Here is a 23,948-nt window from a genome sequence, read left to right on the forward strand (position 1 = left end):
AAAACCAATTAAAAAAATAATAATAACTAAATTTTAATTGCTTTTCGTAAAAATAAGAAAAAACGTATTTGGAAAATAAAATGCTCTAGTACAGAAACGTATCATTTTGGTCATTTTCTGCACACTTCTTAGAACAACAACGACCCACTTTCAAATATAAGTTTTTTTTTAAATAATATTATATGAAAATCGTTAAACACAAAAATAAGGTATTTTGGTACTAATTTAAATAAAACATATATTGCATACCTATCTATACAAAGACAACGGTACGGTACATTATCCTAATTTCACACAGTTAAAATGGGAAAGGGTTGACTTTCTTTTTAAACCTAAAATCGGAGCAGTCTGTTTCCGTGTGCATTTGTATAGCTTCTCTGGTGTACGGGCCATCTAGAAGAAAAATAAATTATGTAATGGCACAAGCTTCTGCTTAGCTGTAGTAACAGCAACACTTAACTGGCTATCGTTGGACCATGTTTTAGCAATGAAGCTTACTACTTGACAGATAAATAAATAGGTGATGGTATTACATCTTGGAAGGCAGGATTGAAAAGACAAGAGAAGAAGGGAAACCTAGAATAACTTATCTTAGCCAAATAAAAAATGATACGTCGTATGAGGAAATTAAAAGACTGGCACAAGAAAGAAATGATTGGCGATTACTCCACCGACAAGAGCAAAGCTCTTAAGTTATGATGATGATGATTACCTATCTGGAACCACTCGCTGCGCTCTTTCCCAGCGTCATATCGGGCAGAGGTGATGGCTTCGCGCAGCGCCAGCGGCACCACCGCAGACATGCAGATCGGGGGCTCGCCGATCGCTGAAACAACAATATGTATCAACTCTCAATGGTATTGTCCTAAGACATACCGGAGATGAAAAGGCCTTTAATAGAAGCTTCCCACAAATTTATGTCTAAAAACACTTTTGACCTCTCTCCACTCAGTTTAACTGATTGTAGCTCGTTTCGACGAGTACAATGAATCGATGACTGTACAGACGCTGGGAGTTACGTTAGCCGACCGGTGCTTTCTACCCGAAAACGATTTTCACATTATTCTCTTCTGTTTTACGAATGATGGCCCATCTATACGACCTTCAAACCTTCAAGAAAAGAGCGTACTCCCATCTTAAAGGCCGGCAACGCGCTTGCAACCCTTCTGGTGTTGCGGGTGTCCATGGGCGGCGGTAATCGCTTACCATCAGGTGATCCGTCTGCTCGTTTGCCTCCTATATCATAAAAAAAAGAAGAACATACCACGTTTATAATGTTACTGGAAGTAGGTACCAACAGTCCCACGCAAACCTTAAAGAATTATCATAAATATAATTTTTGACAGTGACTAAAATTGACAAAGAAACCTCACAAGATCTGTCGCGAAACTTCTTCTTTGAAATTGCAAATACATCCCACACACCATCTCAAGTTATTATGTATTATAGCATTATGTAATGCTTACCCTTCCACGATTCCAAAAAAATAAACTTACACTTAGCACCGAGCGTCCGAATTTCCGAATAAGACTTGTCCTTGAAATACACCCGGAAGTCCTGCGGGATGTCCCTGGCCTGTGGTACGTAGTAGTTCCAGGGGCGATCCGTGAGCACCTCGCCAGTGTCCTCGTTGTACACCATGTGCTCCGTCGTCCAGTACCCCAGGCCCATGATGAAGGCTCCTTCAACCTGACAAAATTCCAGGCTTTAAGGATCAATCGGCAGTTTAGAATGACATTATTTAAGTCACTTGGTTGGTCAATCGTATTATTTCAAGTTGAAGTCGACACAATTTTGATTTCTGTAGTGCCAATGGAAATTTACGACAACTTATCATAATTTTTGACATGAGGATCAAAATTATCGGTTACCAACAAGTAAACTTCCTTTAATTCTTTTGAATTTTTCCAGAAATCTTCGAAAACTTCTCCTAATTTTTGGAGAATTCGAAATTTGCTTTAGATCATTAGTAACTAGAGACTCCTTGTCTATGAGTTCATAAACAAAACATTTTGCGGAGGAGGGGCACGTCAAATGGCCATGTCAGATAAACGTCAGTCCATACAAAAGTTTTCACAATTGTGCAAGGTTTTCGGCAAAGTAGTAAGCTCTTAAAGGCGACTTCGATTATTAAATGCTCTAGGAAATTTGCACATGTGTAATAATAACACAAAAACTACCTACAGCGAAAAATATGCTTTATTTTTCAATTAAAAATTAATGAGGTCTTGAATTAGGGAATTTTTTAGATAGTTTCTTAGGAAAAAGTCCTTACTTGGCCAACGTCGACACTTGGACTGATACTCATGCCCACATCTTCCAGAAGATCAACCCTCAGGAGCTCCCACTCTCCTGTCAGAATATCCACTTCCACTTCAGCCAGCGTCACTCCATGAACTTCATACTTCTGCGTATCCACAAGCGACACAAAGGCGTGGGCTTGAAGGTCTATGCTGACCTTGTACGCCAATTTAACCAACACTTCCCAAGCGGGGTTCAACAGACCAACTTTAAGCGGAGCCAACCGTGCCAATAATATCTCACAGCACCTTTGAACTCCTATCCCAACATTAATCGAAGTCAAACTTCCCCCAGTAACAAGACTGTTTGGAGTCATATGGGTATGATTTGCCTTAATTTGAATCTTCTCCATCGGGATACCAAGGAAATGTGAAGCGATTTGAACAGCTTTAGTGTTAAGACCTTGTCCAATCTCGATTCCGCCGTGGGTTATAGAGACAGAGCCATCATCGTTATAAACTGACATGGTTACATCAAAATACTGGCCATAGAAGGGCGACCACTTAAGAAGTGACCATCTTAAGCCCTTCTTCTTCCACCTGTTCTCTCTATTAAACTTGTCGACGGCAGCACGTCTGGTGTCGTATTCAGCGTCGTGTTTTAATTTTTGCGTCATCTCAATGAGCTCGATGTCGGTAAGATTCAGGTTCACTAGTCTCACTGCTAGCGGGTCGAGTGACATCTCATACGCTACTCGTTCCAAGATGAATTCACACGCAGCAATAGCTTCCAAACTCCCTACAATGTAAAAGAAATATAGGAAGAGCGAATTCCGGATTAGCAGATAAGCTAATTATAGGGGATATTAGCACAATTAGTAAGAAGAGCTGGTTGTATCATGATCTTCTAACATGCTAAGTGGATGGCCCATTTTGGAAAGGGCGGTTTATAATATAACTACAACATGTTATGTTAATTTAAAAACCATACAACCCGATGCAAGTTTTAGGTGACTTAGGGGAATTTAACCATGGCAATGAGTTACAATAAAAAGTTGAGACACCCAATCAGCATAGTGAAATATCAGTAATGATGTTGTGACAGACCTGGTGACCGGCACCAAGTGTTGCAGGCCGTGTCGGTATTGACGCTGAACACGAGGAAGAGCCAGCGCAGCTTGTCGTAGCAGTTGCTGTACGCGTCTAACACGGGCAGGAAGAGTGGCTCATTGATGACGTGCCCAGTGTCCATGTATAGGAATTCTTTGCATAGTTGGATCTTGCCAAAAAGATCGACGGCGATCTGAAAGCATTAAAATTAATGAAATTGACAATAGAGTGCTATCTTTTAAGTTACAAACATTACATTACCTTGTGCTAGAACACCTGTTACGACATAAATATGTAATACATTGGGTTATTAGGATTACATTTGATACAGAGGCAAATCATGATCACAAGCACAAAAGATTAAGTAAAGAAGAAGAAAGACATACAGTATGCAGATTGATGCTTGTATAAAGTTATATTTATGAGTTATACCTATTTAAGTTAGTCATGTGTCAAGAACATTGTAATAAAGAATTTGCATGTTTAAAATTGACTAATGTTACGAGTATATTTAACCGAGCAACGAACATCATCGTCTCCCACGCGGCTTTTTGCTACGGCTCATGCCGCTCATAGGAGCCTGCAGAGACCCTACCGCGGAAAACAAAATTCGAAAACGTCTAATCTCAATGAGGTTACCTCATACTCAGAGTAGCAAGGCAGCCGCTTGCCCACAGCCTTGGCAAGGGTGGTGAACGGCAGTATGATGCGGCAGGGCCGGTTCAGCTTGTGCGCCACCAGCGCGCTCGCCACCGCCACCTGCGAGCTGCGGGAGATCTTCAGGCCGTACGCTCCTCCCAGGCGGCGGACGATTACGTCTATCCTGGAATTTACATTTAAACAATTAAGCTTTTCTGTTCTAAAAATCATAAAATATGGCATGCCATTGCCAACGGGGCGCTTTCCTGGGCTGATCACACCAACCCATTTTGTGCATATATTATAGTATACCTAGTATTTTTTATAATACATTTTTCATCTTAGATATTTTCGCTACTACGAGTACGTTCGATCGAGCGTGGTTTACAAATAATTTATGTTTTAAAAATCCCATATCAGAATTCTTAATGATTATAAAATATGACTTTTAAATAGGCTATTTAAAAAAATCCAAATTACTTTCGGTTTTTAGCTTAATGCTTACTTATTCTCCGGCATTTTAAGAGCTCGAGATATCATCATCTGCACCAGATCCATATGCTGCGTGGTACAGTACACCTCCAGACCCTCTTCCGTCGGTTTGGCCACGCTCACCAACGTCTCCATACAAAAGTGCTGTTGTGCAAAAATTGCTTGCTTTCCTTTAATAAGTTTGAACAGATTTCCGCCTGCACTCGTTCCGTCCTGCTCACCAGCTTTTTTCTTTCTGTCGGGGAACTTCATAGCTTCCCTTACATCCAGAATAGGTTTCGTCACATTTTTATATGTAACGTGCACTAAATTAGCAGCGTATTCTGCAATGGGTCTAGTCTCAGCAACGACCACTCCAATGACATGGCCGTGGTACTTAACGGATCCGGAACAGAAAAGCTCTTCTTTCGATAGATACAGGTAGTCGATTTTTGGGAATAGGCCGGGTGTGAAACCGTTTACTCCAGGGATGTCATCAGCAGAGTAAAACGCGATAACGCCTGGGTGTTTCTGTAATATAAATCAAATACAATCAATGAGGTCAAATGTTAATAATTCTGACAGCCCTAATAGATTTATCGCTATCGATCTTCCCAGTTTCATGTGTATCCAAATCCGGGTGAACGCTCTATGATGTAATCAACTAAGCCAAGCGTTTATCTGAGCTTTTGTTCAAAAACTATATCGTGCAAAGCAATAGCTGGGAAGGTACAGTCAGCATAGCTATTAGCTTAAAAACACCCCTGCATACACACCTGTATGTCTGTACATAAAAGATCCGAATTGTCGAAGTGTAAATCCTCTAGAAGATCTAATGTGTACCCACACATGTTACAATGTTATGTTCAAAATGTGTACTTACGAGGGCCTCGCTGGGATCAATCTTGTCGATGTCTCCTTTCGGCACGGTTGCAAGCACGAACGCGCCGAATACCTCGTGTGGACAGCTCGGCAGGTCCTCGGAGTATGGGGCTTCGCCTGCGCATTGGATCTACACACAAATTTACTTATGCACTTAATACTTTTATACACTAACCCCCTTATTCATAAACGTCTGCTAAGTTAATCAGCTGATGATCGTAATTTGTCCCTCTCTATGGCGTAACGACAGAGAAGGACAAACGACGATCATCAACTGATTAAGTTAGCAGCCGTTTATGAATAACGCCAATACACATTAACAGAGGCAGGCATTTTTATTACTAAATTACATTCATCTCTTGTCGATGGTTTCAAAATATGCGAGACTAGAAGGTAGGCACGGTTTACTTACTTTACACGGTTTACTTAAAGGTTCTGCTGTATTAAGACAGCAATGCGAATTTGGGAATCTGCGTCTGTTGACCATTAAGCATCTGAGCTGCCGCCCTAATTTAGCAAATAAACAGTATACCTAGAACCAGAATACCTAATGGAAATGTATGTTTATAAAATACAACAATACTCAAAGTCTACCAGCGATCTGTGTAATCAGTGTATTGTTATTATTAATGGACTCACCAGCGCTTCAACTTTTTCCACAGGCTTGTTAAGCGGGTAGATCAGAGGATTAGTGGTGTAATCCTGTTTTGCTTTCGACACAGGACGCTTGCGGCTCAGGACGATTCCACCGGAGACAAATTGAGAATCTACATCGTCGTGGGGACAAAGAGCAAGGAGACCCTGCAATAGAAGTACAGTTGAAGACACAAGTATAGGAGACATGTGATTGAATAATATAGGTATTTTGCTATCCCAATACTCCCCTTCGTATAATCCTCCTTCCTCCTTGCTATAATCGTAATCAAAGATCAAATCGTAGGGCACGAAATGTACAAATAGCGCTTTGACCGATTTTAGATCCATAAAATAGCCCCAAACAGTTCCGTAGTACCGATTACCTCTTTTAATGTGATGAGATTTAAACTAATTCAGGAGCAGTTAGACTTGAAATCCAAAAGTCCCCTCAAATTATTCTCGATTACTTACTTTATAAAACAAATTGATGGCAAGTTTCTTTCTATATTTCGCCGACGGTTCCGGAGGGTTCTCTTCCGCGACCAACTCATCTTTCAAAACTTCGATGGCGTCTTGCAACGTTTTGTTTGTAAACAGTCTCTTTCCTATTAAGAACTTCTCTGTCTTGGAAGCGTGCACGAATTGTGGGTTCAGGGCTCCGAACACTATTGTAGCTTCTTTTACTGTGCTGGAGGAATCTAGTCTGTATAGGAAAGCGGCGTTGACGATGGCGTGTGCAGATTGAGCACGTGGCATTACCTGAAGAGTTGTAAAAGTGTTAGATGTACCTATGTCGGATCTTTTTCAAATAAAATGTTTAAAAAACTGACTTACATTATTCACTCTTTATCTAAGCCAAGCAAAAATTTGTAGCAATAATATGGTCAGCGTCACACAATGACCAGTCTGATTACCATTGGGTAATTTTCATAAAACGAGTACCTTTTTCTCAAAAATTCATAGTGGCTACCTTAAATCTAGTGATGGTTATAGTTACCTTGAATGATTCAAATTGGTAGTCCTGACCCAAAGGAGGAAGTAAAATATTTAAAATGACCTTACTCCGCATATCCACTTTGAGGAAGTCTCTTATGGTTACTTTCTTCTCTTGTTTATTTGAATCCACTGAAATATTTAAACAGTAGGTACTTACAAATTAAAGATATTGTTGACTAGGTGTTTTAGATTATTTTTTTTGTCAAAAACTTACAAATAGTCATGTATGCACCAACAGTCTCAAGTAGAAGAAATACATCTGACTGAAACTCGTTGTGCTTGTGTTTGATCATCAGGTTTCCAGCTACTGATCCCAGCTAAAAACATATTTCAGATATTACTGATATTGCTACAGTCAGAATCCGAATGATTATATGTTGGACACTTACATTTCTGACAGGAATATGAGCTACCAACTGCAAATGTTCTTGTAACTTCTGAAGATACCAGAAATTATCTTCAGTGGTGGCGAGTTTTTTGAATATTTCAATGGTGTCATTAAGTGTACAACCCGCACCGAGGACTAAGTTCTGGTCAAGATGGTATCCTTTTAGTTCATCGACACTGCATATGTCGATGAGAACACGGGGATACTTCGGTATAGGGAAGGCTCCTAAAACCATTCATTATTAAAATATATAATTGATTTTTTTTACTAACATCATAAGCATCTAAAACGATACCTTTGGCTGTGTTTCCTGCAACTAGCATGTAATCATCATCTCCTTTCTGCTTCAATACATCAAAAATATCATTAATACGGTATACTTTAGAAAAAAACCTTCCATCTTTTAGATTTATTTCAATTTTTTGATCTTCTTTAGCATCGTGGCCTTCCACTAAGCACCATTCGCTTTCACTGCAATTGCTTTTGCGGCAAGTCTTTCCACTTTTTTTGCAAATATTGAGCTCTTCTATGTCCAACGTAGTATTATCTGGTTTTGGCGCGTCGCTAGCAAATTTTTTGAACGCTTCCAGAATAGGCCGGTAACCAGTGCATCGGCAAATGTTGCTTCCGAATGACTTTTCTATCTCCAACATGGTAAGATCCTTCTTACTTTGCAGGAGGCTGTTGATTCAGAAAATATGATGAGAAAAATGTGTCATGATAGGCTAGATGACAAATTTTCTTTATGGTATAAATCAATCAGGTTTGTTTTTAGGATCAAATGTCTATATGGGACCCATTTCATTAAAGCAATACGAGCAATACAAAAGTCAGAAATGATAGTCAAAGTCCGACAGTCGTACTTCACTCGCAAAACGCCCCTAACAAGTAGCTATGTGAACGTGACGTCAAGGCCACTGAGAGCGCATCTTGAAAATAAGAAAATTGCATTGTCGGTGAAATATTTCGTTTATGTATAAGTAGTTGCTATTGTTGCTATACAATCTTTTTTTGGATAAAATGTGAGTCGAATGGTATCCTTACTTATTTCGTCATTAAACAATAAACAATAAACAACATTATTACAAAAACCGGCCAAGTGCGAGTCGGACTCGCGCACGGAGGGTTCCGCACCATCAACAAAAAATAGAGCAAAACAAGCAAAAAAAAACAACAAGCAAAAAACGGTCACCCATCCAAGTACTGACCCCGCCCGACGTTGCTTAACTTCGGTCAAAAATCACGTTTGTTGCATGGGAGCCCCACTTAAATCTTTATTTTATTCTGTTTTTAGTATTTGTTGTTATAGCGGCAACAAAAATACATCATCTGTGAAAATTTCAACTGTCTAGCTATTACGGTTCGTGAGATACAGCCTAGTGACAGACGGACGGACGGACGGACGGACGGACAGCGAAGTCTTAGTAATAGGGTCCCGTTTTTACCCTTTGGGTACGGAACCCTAAAAATTGCATTTAACCGATTTACAAGACCGCAGCGATCCCATAAGAGCTCCGTGAACATGCCGTGAAGAAAGTTTTGTACGGAGCTCTTAAAATCTAAAAAAAAGCGGCCAAGTGCGAGTCGGACTCGCCCATGAAGGGTTCCGTATTTAGGCGATTTAAGACGTTTAAAAAAAAACTACTTACTAGATCTCGTTCAAACCAATTTTCGGTGGAAGTTTACATGGTAATGTACATCATATATTTTTTTTAGTTTTATCATTCTCTTATTTTAGAAGTTACAGGGGGGGGAGGGACACACATTTTACCACTTTGGAAGTGTCTCTCGCGCAAACTATTCAGTTTAGAAAAAAATGATATTAGAAACCTCAATATCATTTTTGAAGACCTATCCATAGATACCCCACACGTATGGGTTTGATGAAAAAAATTTTTTTGTGTTTCAGTTCGAAGTATGGGGAACCCCAAAAATTTATTGTTTTTTTTCTATTTTTGTGTGAAAATCTTAATGCGGTTCACAGAATACATCTACTTACCAAGTTTCAACAGTATAGTTCTTATAGTTTCGGAGAAAAGTGGCTGTGACATACGGACGGACAGACAGACGGACAGACAGACAGACATGACGAATCTATAAGGGTTCCGTTTTTTGCCATTTGGCTACGGAACCCTAAAAAGGAATTAATGTAGGTATCCAAATTCCGACTAAAAGCGTCAGAATCAGAACCAATTATGTATTACCTATGTTCAATGTTGATCGTCTATTCGCCACATATGTAGGTACCTAATATATCTAATAAATTTAGACCATGAAGAAAAAATAAAGTTAGGTAGGTATTCATTTAATTATAGATTTTTTTTTTAATACAGTTGCTCAAAAAGTGCTCTTTTAAGTAGCTGTTTAGCGTTCGCAAAGTTGTGTTTTTGCGAACTAAAGTCTATTTTTTTATTCGGTAGACTGAAATGACAGTTAATAGTATGAAATGACATTTCATGTTCATACAATTAACTGTCATTTCAGTCTACGGAATAAAAAAATAGACTTTAGTGCTTTTTACTTTTCGATTTTTTCTAATTTAATTCTGCCCGTAATCGATACGTCCACACCAAAAAGTTTGTATGATCAAAAACTTTATATAATTTTTATTTTGACATTAGACATAATATGTACAAAAAGTATTGTTACACCATGTAAAGTAAATATTTATTTGTTATTATATATATAAAATGTTATATAATACGATATTTCACTAAAAAAACTTTTTTATAATTTAGCTGAATGGAAAACTATCATTGCCGCGTTGGCTGTCGTTAACAGAAAAAATGAAATATTAAAAAGTAAAACCGGCGCTCGCTATTTTCACTTAAAATTTAGTTGTGTATCAAAATAATGAACTTAAATTGCAACTTTAAGAGTGTTTTTGTATGAAATTAGTTAATGTCATTAATTTTAGCAATGTAAATCAATGCTCAACGTAGTTTATAGTGCTGATTAATATATAAGTAATATACAATATCATTCCAGTTCAAGCGAAAACTCGTAACTGTAACTGATTGATTTTTTCGCAAATGTATTAAAAAATGTCGTTCAATGTACGTGTGAAAGTGTTATTATTTACTTGTCCCATGTCTTTTATTCGCCTACGGCTCATAAAAGACATCTCGGGACTCGTAAATAATAACACACTTTTCACACTTGCATTGAAATGTACTATTTCATTACTAATTTGAAATTCACTTGTGTCAATAATGACAACCTACGGGTGTTTGTAAACTGTGTAAACCTATGATGCTTTGCAATATCATTAAAGATTGACTCAGCTGAAGCTAAATAACGAGTCTATGGAAACATATTGAGACATATAATTCTAAACGAAATTAGTAAGACTTGATACAGAAGATACAAATACGCAATATAAATGAAAGATATAGTTTATTGTACCCACAGCCAGAACTCTTATGGGTGACGTCACACGTGGGAGTTGAGAGGTTAATACTGTTAATAGCAACACTCTTAACTGACCATCGGTGGACCTTATGCCTTTTGTAATAATGTTTACGAACTGTGAGTTAACAGTGTGAGCGTGGGTGGTACTCATACTCAAGTAAGTGTTAGATAATAGTATTCACCCTACTAACTTTATTATAATTATTATTTTATATTGTAATAACTATTATAATATCGACTAATATTATAGTATTTTATGCAACCGTTGTTTAAGAGAGGTCAAAAAAGGCGAGTGGCGTGAGTACTACGCCTCAAATTGTTAATAAAGACGCCACGAGTATTTTTTGACTCAATTAAACAACGTTGCATACAATACTTTTTCTACGAGCAAGCACATAGCACATACTTTGAAATAAAATTGTAAATTTAACAAATATTTTTCATTCAAGAAGTAGCAAAGAATAGAGGGTACGGGCGGGAAAAGAATGAATGAAATAAAAAAAAACATGTCTATGGTTCACTCATCTGTCAGAGATGACTATTAAAATTAGGTTGGCAACAATGTATTTCATACAATATTTTTTAAGTGGTGATTACACGAAGTATCGTAAGTGCCAAAAAGATACTGCGTGTAAGCACAAATACTTCTTTGGAGAATAGACTAAAGACTTGTCTTGAGCTTGACAACTATAAGATAGGGGTTTAAAGGTGTGTGCACGACCCTTTAAATGACAAATTAAAGTACGGGAGTAGAAAAATTATAATAACATTCACTTTCACGTACTTAAAATTATAACACCAAAGGAACAGTAATTATTAACATTTGTATGAAAAGCAATAATAAGCCTGAGAACATTACAGTGCCTGAAATATTTACTTTAGTCTCGTGACATTTAAATACCCTTCAGATATTAACAAAGGCGGTCATTATTTTATTCATTCTGTAATTTCCCTTAAATATCACTAGATCACTACCTATGCTGTTGAATGGCAAGTAAAAAATATTATATTATAATGTAATATAATATATGTATAATAATATAATTATATAAGAAGTACAACTTCGAGACTACGAATAAAACGTCGTCATTCCTCACATCCGAGATAACGAAATATTATATTTCACATAGCTTGGATATGGTGACAGATGTCGTCTCAAAACAAATGAGACCACATCTGTCACTGTATCCAAAGCTACCTATATGATAAAATGTCATAGAGATTAATTATAATTATTATATTACAATTAAATTTGTGTAGGCAGGTATGTAATGTAGGTAGTAGATTTCCCCCAAGAAACGTCTGAAACGATTTTAATAGCATACGCAGTACAGTCAGTTGCAGAGAAAAGGTACCCCTCTGCATAGAAATTTGTATGCAAAGCCAAAGGTGCTAAGCAATAGTATTGCTGACTGTACAATGTACATAGCCATGACCCATCCAGGCATCGTAACAGCTAGTATATACTTAGTTACTGTCGAAGGCGAGGGTCTTCTGTATGGGGTGGTAACCCTTTAGACGGTTGCCGACACCTTCTATCGTCACTATGTCCCAGTCTTGGCGTAACCGATATTGGTGGTGATTACCTGTACATAGCCATGACCCATCCAGGCGAGCAGTACCCGCACTGCGTACCGTTTAGCTTGGCGAGGGTCTTCTGTATGGGGTGGTAGCCTTTAGATGGTTGCCGACGCCTTCTATCGTCGTCATGTCCCAGTCTTGACATAACCGATATCGATAGTGAATTACCTGTACATAGCCATGACCCATCCAGGCGAGCAGTACCCGCACTGCGTGCCGTTGAGCTTGGCGAGGGTCTTCTGTATGGGATGGTAGCCCTTCAGACGGTTGCCGACGCCTTCTATCGTCGTTATGTCCCAGTCTTGACATGACGTCACTGATACTAGGCACTGCGGATAAAATTAAAAAGTGAATGTAAGTTTGTTCTTTTTTATTTTTTGATATAGGGGATAAAAAATCAAATGAATTCCCGGGAATTCTCGGTTCTCGCCATATAAACTCAGTACCGGGAGCAATCCCTAGAATCGTCTGATGGTAAACAATTGCCGTCGCCCGTCGACACCGGTAACACCAGAGGAGTTACAAGTGCGTTTCCGGCATTTAAAACGGGTGTTCGCTCCAGAGGCGTATTTACAAATTTGGCGCCCCGGGCCATTTTGATTTGCCGCCCCCCTTCATCAGTGACGATATAGTATAGGTGAACCAGGATCTATTGAGGGTGCGCCATGTTACGGAAATTTGTTGGTACTAATTTCTAGCAATGGCAACAATTTTAATAATAGACAACATCTACCCTCTATGATAGTTGTCAATATTGACAATGTAAACATTGCTTTGTCTAGTTTCGTGTGAATTATTATTAGACTGCAATAATCATGCCGAAAGTTTTAGATTTTACAGAGAAAAAAGTTGTAAATAGTGTATATAGTTATTTATTGAAAAAAAAAACGTGCGGGAGAGAAATTTCTTCCATTAGAAAACATAACGAAATTAGCATCTGAATTGACGGGTAAGTTTCAAACTTATGGACAAATGTCACTATAGTCAGGTCGTCACGATTTGGTTGATGTCTTGTAATAATTTGATTTGTGTATTAGGTGTATCGCATGCATCGGTATCACGGATTGCTAGCGAAGGGCGGCGTTTATCTAAATCGAGTCAGCCATTTAAGCGTAAAAACCGAAGAAATATCCAAACATCAAACTTCGCACTTATTAAAGTTGTCGGAATAAAACAAAAATCATCTGCCAATTTCCATTGTCCCCACTATACAAATTGTTGCTATATAAAATTGAAAAAGAGCGCCCTCTTGACAATACTCCCAAAGTTCTGGTTTACCTATACTTGTTGGTAGATACTTTAAGCAATTGGTGGGGTTTGAAGCGTTCGTTTGTTTATTAATTTAAATGTCAATTAATATAAAATATAATAAAAAATATAGCTAAGTTTGATTATAAAAGGCGCCCAGAAAAAGCCGCGAGGGGGCGGCTTCGCCGCCCCCCCGAGGCCTGCCGCCCCGGGCCATGGCCCCCTTGGCCCTAGGGTAAATACGCCCCTGGTTCGCTCTTTTCTCGAAGGCTTGAAGGTCGCATCATTCATTTCATATAAACCTCCTCCTCCTCCTCCTCTTTATCTGTGCGTGGCAGGAGGTGTTTAATAGTTTGTATCTAATTTGTTCAGAGGTTGTTTTATTAAATTTTTTTGTATCACTTGTTTTCCCAGCTATTCATTTTTATTCAGTCCGCTCTGTTAGCTTTCGAATTGATTTCATATTCAACAGAACGTTGGGGAATATTTTTAGGTTTCAATAGGAATGGTACTTACAGAGTTGACAGCTCCTTGCTTCTCGCCAGGCCTCGCAGCAGTGACGACGCATGCGCCGCAGCCGCCCTCGCGGCACATGTACTTGGTGCCGCGCAGCTCGCAACGCACGCGCAGGTACTCCAGCAGGGACAGGTCTGCCCTTGTCTCGGGCCCCACTGGGAATATATTTTTTTTTGTAAAGGGGCTCACTGATTACCCGGCCGCCGGACGATATCGGCCTGTCAGTTGTTCGGAGCTGTCACCTTTTTGTTCTAACTGACAGGCTGATGTCGTCCGGCGCACTGATCAGTGGGCCCCTTTAGGTACCTAGCCTATAAGAGTGTCCCACTGCTGGACAAAGGGCCTGCCTCTTTCCCGTTATTTGGTCCTATGGAAAGTAAGTTGTTTAGTGAGTAGTCTGTGATTTTTTCGAAATTGACAGTAATGCTCACCGACAACTATGTCGGTTTCCAACTAGTAAACTGAGTAGGTACTTAGTTAGGTATATAATCAATCCCATCAAAAACATTACATGTAAAAAGGTGCAAGTCTCGCAACCCTTTAACTACAAAAAAGTTTTGAGATGTAATGTGAAACCAAGTCGGTTAATTTAATCAGTGCCAGGGGGTGTTAAAACCGTATCAATAAGATATCTTTAATTTGTAATACGTATAATGACTTGGCCATCGCACGGCTGCATAATGACAAAAGGATCATCGTCACCTATTAAAAATAATTCTAATTGAACATAATGCTAGCGCTAATCGGTTGCATATTTACGAGTACGGTACGAGTAAAGCATTATGTGCGATTGCCAAGTCATTATATGTATTACAAATTAAAGATATCTTATTGATACGGTTTTAACACCCCCTGGCACTGATTAAAATAACCGACTTGGTTTCACATTACATCTCAAAACTTTTTTGTAGTAAAAGCGTTGCGAGACTTGCACCTTTTTACATGTAATGTTTTTGATGGGATCTCATCTCTTTTTGTAGGCAGTCCTTCTTTTCGGGTACTCATACCCATGCTATGTACACATATCATAACTAAACACATCTTCATTCATACTCACATCGTACATCGTAGTGTACCTTTACTTTACCTACTACCTTAACTTCGGAACTAAATGACCTACAGACTTGAAATTTTGGATTTTAAGTATGTGATTATAGCTTACTGGATGACGAAAATTTCTGCGTTCTGGTCTTATCCAGAGGTCTCAAATAGGAGCCTGAAAATGCGGCGAAATGGTTCCAGTAAAGGATGGTACGGCAGTGTTTGCTTCGCGCTCGACTTGGCGGGGGCACTGCCGTGCCCCCAGATTTAAAACGTTACATGTATCATATCATTCGTAGCATTGCCGTAGTAAGGTGATCGGCTTATAATGATAATGATATAAAATACGGCAATAATGTATGTAATAGATAAATTCTGCTTCATTTCATAAATAGTTTCAGCCTTGACTTTGCATACGTGTCTAACTAAAGCCGGGGTTACATTAGAGCCACGCCGCGTGTCGCAACGCGTAGGATTGCAATCGGTATACATTTTGTATGAACGTGGTTACATTAGCTCAGTCCCGCGTGTCGCCGAGCTAATGTAACCACGTTCATACAAAATGTATGTAACCGATTGTAATCCTACGCGTTGTGACACGCGGCGTGGCTCTAATGTAACCCCGGCTTAAGAGCGCAGGTGAAATGACTTATGATATAAACAACTTGTAAATCCTAGTCATGTATACTGAATGTATGAAAAATGTATAAGTGTGTATGCAAAATGTATATGTCATGTTAAGCTCGCTATATACAGGATGGATTTTCTTTTTGGGCCAGTGAGGGCAGCTACCAGGTCCCGTGCTGCTAAGCGAAAATGGTCTTATAAGACCTTCCTTTAATTTCAAATTAATGAAGATTGGCGTTTATAGATTTTGGAAAAAACATACAAGGGTGCGAGAAAAAAGTATATTTTTTAATGCCAATTGATCCTATCCAGGATCAAAAGCTTGTATCGGCCCAAAAAAAAAACTCCGGCTAGGTACTCCACAAATCGAGGAAAACTTTTCCCATACAATTTCTATGAAAATGAAAACTTTTATTTTTCACATGCAATTTTATTATGCCAATCGATTCCATTTCTATCCAGTACCAATAGCCTCCTAGGGGTCATGGTCCTTAAACGTAACAGGACTGATGATTGTTAACGCCAGAGGTGGAAATCATTTTGCTACCTGCTTTTCACATCACCTATGAGGAAACTATTAATATTATTAATTGTACGTCTTACCATATCTCGGGACCATGGGGTCCCGGACCTTTGGGAGGCATGCGGTATTAAATATTATGTTCCAAAAGATTATATAGGTACCTACCTAACCTAAAAAAAAGCGGCCAAGTGCGAGTCGGACTCGCCCATGAAGGGTTCCGTATTTAGGCGATTTATGACGTATAAAAAAAAACTACTTACTAGATCTCGTTCAAACCAATTTTCGGTGGAAGTTTACATGGTAATGTACATCATATATTTTTTTTAGTTTTATCATTCTCTTATTTTAGAAGTTACAGGGGGGGGACACACATTTTATCACTTTGGAAGTGTCTCTCGCGCAAACTATTCGCGCAAATGATATTAGAAACCTCAATATCATTTTTGAAGACCTATCCATAGATACCCCACACGTATGGGTTTGATGAAAAAAAAAAATATTGAGTTTCAGTTCGAAGTATGGGGAACCCCAAAAATTTATTGTTTTTTTTTCTATTTTTGTGTGAAAATCTTAATGCGGTTCACAGAATACATCTACTTACCAAGTTACAACAGTATAGTTCTTATAGTTTCGGAGAAAAGTGGCTGTGACATACGGACGGACAGACAGACGGACAGACAGACAGACAGACAGACAGACAGACAGACAGACATGACGAATCTATAAGGGTTCCGTTTTTTGCCAATTGGCTACGGAACCCTAAAAACAACGGGTTGCACTCCGGGAGTGCCGACAGAAGTGAAAACTCAATGACTAATAGACGTGTTTCTGAATTAAATGAATTATGACTAACGAAAATTCGGGCAAACAATACATTATGGCTTAAAACTATTTGGGAAACAATAGAGACCCAGTGCAGCGGACTCAGCACGGTTCCATTTTTATCGACTATCACTATGCCCGTCACTTTCGTACTTACATACTTGTTAGAACGTGACAGGCATGGTGATAAACAATAAAAATGCTACCGTGCTACTTAGGGCTGCAGACAGTTTGGACTATTAGTCCTCCGAAACTATTAGTCATTGAGTTTTCACTTGGGTCTCTATTGTTTCCCAAATAGTTTTAAGCCATAATGTATTGTTTGCCCGAATTTTCGTTAGTCATAATTCATTTAATTCAGAAACACGTCACTTTTCAGGATTGCCATAAAACAATCCTAACCTACCCTAACCTATCTATAGGACAACCTAACGAAAATCCTGAAATGTTAACGGTTTCAGTTTTATGACTAATGATAATATGACAAACAATACATTATGACTTAAAACTTTATGGGAAACAACGGGACCCCCTGCAAAAGCACTATGTATATTTGACCTATCCTCCTTTCTATTTAAAAACTTTAGTTCTGAAATTGCTAGTCAGTGAGCTTGTTTAAAATTCAAAATTCAAATTTGTAGCGTATTAATTGTTTAAAATTCGAATAGAAATTGTAAAGTTACCTTGCAGACCTCGCATCTAAATATATAGCTGGTCAACCAAATCTTGTCAGTAAAAAAGCGGCCAAGTGCGAGTCGGACTCGCCAATGAAGGGTTCCGTATTTAGGCGATTTATGACGTATAAAAAAAAACTACTTACTAGATCTCGTTCAAACCAATTTTCGGTGGAAGTTTACATGGTAATGTACATCATATATTTTTTTTAGTTTTATCATTCTCTTATTTTAGAAGTTACAGGGGGGGGGACACACATTTTACCACTTTGGAAGTGTCTCTCGCGCAAACTATTCAGTTTAGAAAAAAATGATATTAGAAACCTCAATATCATTTTTGAAGACCTATCCATAGATACCCCACACGTATGGGTTTGATGAAAAAAAAATTTTTGAGTTTCAGTTCGAAGTATGGGGAACCCCAAAAATTTATTGTTTTTTTTTTCTATTTTTGTGTGAAAATCTTAATGCGGTTCACAGAATACATCTACTTACCAAGTTTCAACAGTATAGTTCTTATAGTTTCGGAGAAAAGTGGCTGTGACATACGGACGGACAGACAGACGGACAGACGGACAGACAGACAGACAGACATGACGAATCTATAAGGGTTCCGTTTTTTGCCATTTGGCTACGGAACCCTAAAAAAGGCGCGAAATTCAAATTTTCTATGGGACGATATCCCTTCGCGCCTACATTTTTCAAATTTGCCGCCTTTTTCTACTGACAAGATCTGCTTGACCATCTATATTTGGTCATGATATTTTGAGTTTTATTCACCAGTACTAGAGTTCACTTTTATTAGCGATTTCATGAAGATGTAGTTACATCTTCATGAAATCGCTAATAAAAGTGAACTCTAAAGCGAAAGAAGTGAATAAAGCTTTATTGAATTATATTTAAGTGATATAAAGTTAGAATGTAACTGTGAGATCATCGTATTTCAGCCCGTACAAGATTAGAACCTTTTTTATGTAATGTCATTGAGTTTTTCTTTATTGATTTAAATGCCATCTAAATGAGTGGCCATCTAAATCTTACGGTCACGTGATCGCCTTACGCTGTCTCGAGTTTATCATTTTTTCCCCACCTCAAAAAGTGCCCAGCGCCGCTAAAGAAGTTTTCACTTCAAAAAAGAAAAAAAAACGTGTCCTAGAACAGAAAAGTGCCACTTTGGTCCCTGCTAGCGGGAAAGAAAAAGCCTTTTATCGAATAGGTCATAGGTGATGTGAAAAACAAATCAAACTCACCTGAGTGAGATACCCCATTGATGTTAAAATTCACTCGATTCATACTGCTCAAGCGTCTCAACTAGACTGTTGCATGGTGGCAATGTGCAGCGCCAACAGACTACTATTGTTCCACAGAGGTGACATTTTATAAAGTGCCATATGGAAACATACGAATCGAAACTAGTAGCGGCAGCGCTTTGTTTATTAAAGAATAATTTTATTATCTTGCGAGTTTATAAAGAAGTTTTATGTAAATGGATGAGCGTTTGTCATAATTATTATCATTAGTCCTAAAACTGAAACAGTCAACTTTTCAGGATTTTCGTAAGGTCCTATAGATAGGTTAGGTTAGGTTTGTGACAGGCCGATACCGTCCGGCGGACTGTTAATCAGTGGGCCCCTTTATGGCAAGGCTGAAAAGTTACGCGTTTCTGAACCTCAATTAGCGAAGTGACTGAAAATATAACAAACACCTTTTCACTTGTATGGACGTGACGTAGTGGAATGTACAATTTTCATACAAATTTTTGGTACAAGTTTTTTTATCATCAGGATTGAATATGCCAGTGATTCTTGAGTTGAAAGAACCCAAAAACACCAGGATCTGTGAGAATCGGGTTTTCAATATTTATTTTAGAAAACGCCCAATTATGAATCCGCACGCTACTCCGGTATATTAGGTACCGTGAGCGAGACGCCATTATCTATATATATAAATGCAAGTGTCCTGACTGACTGACTGACTGACTGACTGACTGACTGACTGATTCATCAACGCAGAGCCGAAACTACAAAAGCTAGAAAGTTGAAATTTGCACACTAGGTTGCATTTGTAAAGTGTACAAGAGATAAGAAGCGATTTTGAAAAATTCAACCCCTAAGGGGGTTAAAAAGGGGATGAAAGGTTGTATGGGGTTCAAGATTTATTTTAAGCTAGGAATTTGAAACTTTGTAAAAATATATTATATTAAAAAATAAGAAAACTAATTTCAGCGTTTTCGAAAATTCATCCCCCAAGGTGGTGAAAAAGGGGTTGAAAGTTTGTATGGAGATCAAATATTTTTGTGAGTGTGTGACTTTAAACTTTGTATATGGGTATATTATTACAAGACAGGAAAAGTAATTTCAGCGTTTTTGAAAATTCATCCCCTAACAGGGTTAAAAAGGGGTTGAAAGTTTGAATCCATTACAAATGCTTTGAAACTTCTTAGAAAGGCATAATAGCCGATTACAAAAAAAGTAATTGCGACGTTTTAGGAAATTCAACCCCAAAGGGGGTAAAAAAGGGGATGAAACTTTGTCTTGGGGTGCAAATTTTATTTTAAGCTAGGACCTTGAAACTTTGCAAAAAGGTATTAAATTAAAAAACAAGAAAACTAATTTCAGCGTTTTTAAAAATTCATCCCCCGACGTGGTGAAAAAGGGGTTGAAAGTTTGTATGGAGATCAAATATTATTGAGAGTGCGGGACTTGAGTCTTTGTATAAAGCCATAATATTAAAACTCAAGAAAAGTAATTACAGCGTTTTTAAAAATTCATCCCTTAAAAGGGTTAAAAAGGGGATGAAAGGTTGTATGGGGTTCAAGATTTATTTTAAGCTAGGAATTTGAAACTCTGTAAAAATGTATTATATTAAAAAATAAGAAAACTAATTTCAGCGTTTTCGAAAATTCATCCCCCAAGGTGGTGAAAAAGGGGTTGAAAGTTTGTATGAAGATCAAATATTTTTGTGTGTGACTTTAAACTTTGTATATGGGTATATTATTATAAGACAGGAAAAGTAATTTCAGCGTTTTTAAAAATTCATCCCCTAACAGGTTTAAAAAGGGGTTGAAAGTTTGAATCCATTACAAATGCTTTGAAACTTTTTAGAAAGGCATACTAGCCGATTGCAAAAAAAAGGAATTGCGACGTTTTAGGAAATTCAACCCCTAAGGGGGTAAAAAAGGGGATGAAACTTTGTCTTGTTGTCTGTGTCTATTTGGTTGCAGATTTTAGGATATAACATGGTGGGGCTGGTGTCACACAACTAGGAGGCTTACACACAGTACACACGGGTCAATTTTTACCAATTTTTTACCTATTATCTAAGTATTTTATCAAAAATTATCACACGACATGCACAAATACTCACACTTACACTGTACGATTGTTTCCGACGTACGTAAATACTTCTTCGTAAATATATTCTTTGTTGTGACCTGGGTCCCGGCAGAAAATCAGTGCTTTGCTCGAAAGAGCGAAGCGTATCACTGAGCCGTGACCCTTTTGTCCTGCTGCAACGCACACAGTTTGTACCTACCTACCTACTTTTATTAAATTTTACTTTTGTACCTACTCATTTCTATGTTATTTTCTTTGTTAGTGTAATAATAATTATTTTTTTTTCCTTTTCTTTTGTTATGATGATTGTGTGTAAATTTATATTGTGTGTCATTGCAGCTGTCAAATAAATGATTTATCTATCTATCTATCTATCTATCTTGGGGTGCAAATTTTATTGTAAGCTAAGACCTTGAAACTTCGCAAAAAGGTATTAAATTAAAAAACAACAAAACAAATTTCAGTGTTTTTAAAAATTCATCCCCCGAGTTGGTGAAAAAGGGGTTGAAGGTTTGTACGGAGATCAAATATTTTTTAGATTGCGGGACTTGAATCTTTGTATAAAGCCATATTATTAATTCTCAAGAAAAGTAATTTCAGCGTTTTCAAAAATTCATCCCTTAAAAGGGTTAAAAAGGGGTTGAAAGATTGTATAGGGTTTATATTTTATTTTAACCTACGAATTTGTAACTTCGTAAAAAGTTATTTCATTAAAAGAGAAGAAAACTATTGTTAGCGTTTTTCAAAATTCAACATTTAAGGTGATGAAAAAGGGGTTGAAAATTTGTATGGAGGTCAATATTTTTTGTAAGTACGGGACTTGAATCTTTGTATAATGACATATTATTAGAATACGAGAAAAGTAATTTCAGCGTTTTTTAAAAATTAATACCCTATAAGGGTCCAAAAGGGGTTGAAAGTTTGTATAGGGTTCAAATTTTATTTAAAGCTAGGAACTTGAAACTTCGTAAAAAGGTATTTTATTAAAAAACAAAAAAAACCTTTTCAGCGTTTTTAAAAATTCATCCCCCGAGGAGGTGAAAAAGGGGTTGAAAGTTTGTATGGAGATCAAATATTGTTGAGAGTGCGAGACTTAAATCTATGTATAAAGCCATAGTATTAGAACACAAGAAAACTTATTTCAGCGTTTTTAAAAATTCATCCCATAACAGGGTTAAAAAGGGGTTGAAAGATTGTATAGGTTATAATTTTATTTAAAGCTAGGAACTTGAAGCTTCGTAAAAAGGTATTTTATTAAGAGAAAAGAAAACTAATTTCAGAGTTTTTGATAATTCATCCCCCAAGGTGGTGAAAGGGGTCGAAAATTTGTATGGAACCCAAATATTTATCGGAGTGCGGGACTTGAATCGTTGTATAAAGGCATATTATTACAAATATTACAATACAAGAAAAGTAATTTCAGCGTTTTTAAAAATTCATCCCCTAAAAGTTTAAACAGGGGTTGAGAGTTGGTAGAGGGTTCAAATTTTATTTAAAGCTAGGAACTTCAAACTTCGTAAATAGGTAGTTAGGTAGTAGGTTTTATTAAAAAATCTTCTGGGGGTTGAGAGAGATTATATCGAGATTATCGAGAACCATTTTATTCAGTTAGGGGCTTGAAACTTCGTAGCCAGGTTGTGAAAGACAAATCTCATGCGTTGTATAATAATTAACAAAATGATTAACCGTCCCTACTGCTATCTTTTGCTGCATAATGTTCTAAGCTAATGTAGAATTTATAACCACCAATATACAAATCCACGCGTACGAAGTCGCGGGCAACAGCTAGTCTATCTATATATATAAATGCAAGTGTCCTGACTGACTGACTGACTGACTGACTGATTCATCAACGCAGAGCCGAAACTACAAAAGCTAGAAAGTTGAAATTTGCACACTAGGTTGCATTTATAAAGTGTACAAGAGATAAGAAGCGATTTTGAAAAATTCAACCCCTAAGGGGGTTAAAAAGGGGATGAAAGGTTGTATGGGGTACAAGTTTTATTTTAAGCTAGGAATTTGAAACTTTGTAAAAATGTATTATATTAAAAAACAAGAAAACTAATTTCAGCGTTTTTGAAAATTCATCCCCCAAGGTGGTGAAAAAGGGGTTGAAAGTTTGTATGGAGATCAAATATTTTTGTGAGTGTGGGACTTGAAACTTTGTATATGGGGATATTATTATAAGACAAGAAAAGTAATTTCAGCGTTTTTGAAAATTCATCCCCTAACTGGCTTGAAAAGGGGTTGAAAGATTGAATCCATTACAAATGCTTTGAAACTTCTTAGAAAGGCATAATAGCCGATTACAAAATAAAGTAATTGCGACGTTTTTGGAAATTCAACCCCTAAGGGGGTTAAAAAGGGGATGAAAGTTCCTCTTGGGGTGCAAATTTCATTTTAAGCTAGGAACTTGAAACTTTGCAAATAGATATTAAATTTAAATACAAGAAAACTAATTTCAGCGTTTTTGAAAATTCATCCCCTAAGGTAGTGAAAAAAGGGTTGAAAGTTTGTATGGAGATCAAACATTTTTTCGAGCGCGGGACTTGAATCTTTGTATTTGGGGATATTATTAAAAGACAGGAAAAGTAATTTCAGCGTTTTGTAAAATTCATCCCCTAACAGGGTTAAAAAGGGGTTGAAAGTTTGAATCCATAACAAATGCTTTGAAACTTTTTAGAAAGGCATAATAGCCGATTACAAAATAAAGTAATTGCATCGTTTTTGGAAATTCAACCCCTAAGGGATTTAAAATGGGGATGAAAGTTCGTCTTGGGGTGCAAATTTTATTTTAAGGTAGGAACT

The 23,948-nt window shown here is 37.5% G+C and overlaps 1 protein-coding gene across 2 annotated transcripts; it reads right to left on the bottom strand.

Moving 5' to 3' along the window:
• Positions 1 to 287: 287 nt before the first annotated feature.
• LOC134653329 (uncharacterized) lies at positions 288 to 19,126 on the bottom strand. 2 transcript variants are annotated; one of them, XM_063508656.1, is made up of 17 exons: positions 19,056 to 19,126; positions 14,119 to 14,273; positions 12,523 to 12,683; positions 7,658 to 8,043; positions 7,364 to 7,587; positions 7,189 to 7,291; positions 6,976 to 7,103; positions 6,450 to 6,737; positions 5,982 to 6,143; positions 5,344 to 5,472; positions 4,495 to 4,991; positions 3,990 to 4,173; positions 3,348 to 3,543; positions 2,276 to 3,039; positions 1,497 to 1,689; positions 713 to 826; positions 288 to 393 (listed from the first exon to the last, which is right to left on the bottom strand). In XM_063508656.1, the coding sequence occupies exons 1-17, from the start codon at positions 19,096 to 19,098 to the stop codon at positions 299 to 301; spliced, it is 3,822 nt and encodes a 1,273-aa protein (XP_063364726.1). In that variant the 5' UTR covers positions 19,099 to 19,126; the 3' UTR covers positions 288 to 298. The 2 variants fall into 2 exon arrangements, with proteins under 2 accessions (XP_063364726.1, XP_063364727.1); XM_063508657.1 differs by lacking the exons at positions 12,523 to 12,683; positions 14,119 to 14,273; positions 19,056 to 19,126 and adding an exon at positions 12,360 to 12,496.
• Between the last annotated feature and the right edge of the window lie 4,822 nt (positions 19,127 to 23,948).

This window comes from Cydia amplana, chromosome 13 (assembly GCF_948474715.1).
Source record: "Cydia amplana chromosome 13, ilCydAmpl1.1, whole genome shotgun sequence".
Classification (NCBI taxonomy): Eukaryota; Metazoa; Arthropoda; class Insecta; order Lepidoptera; family Tortricidae; genus Cydia; species Cydia amplana.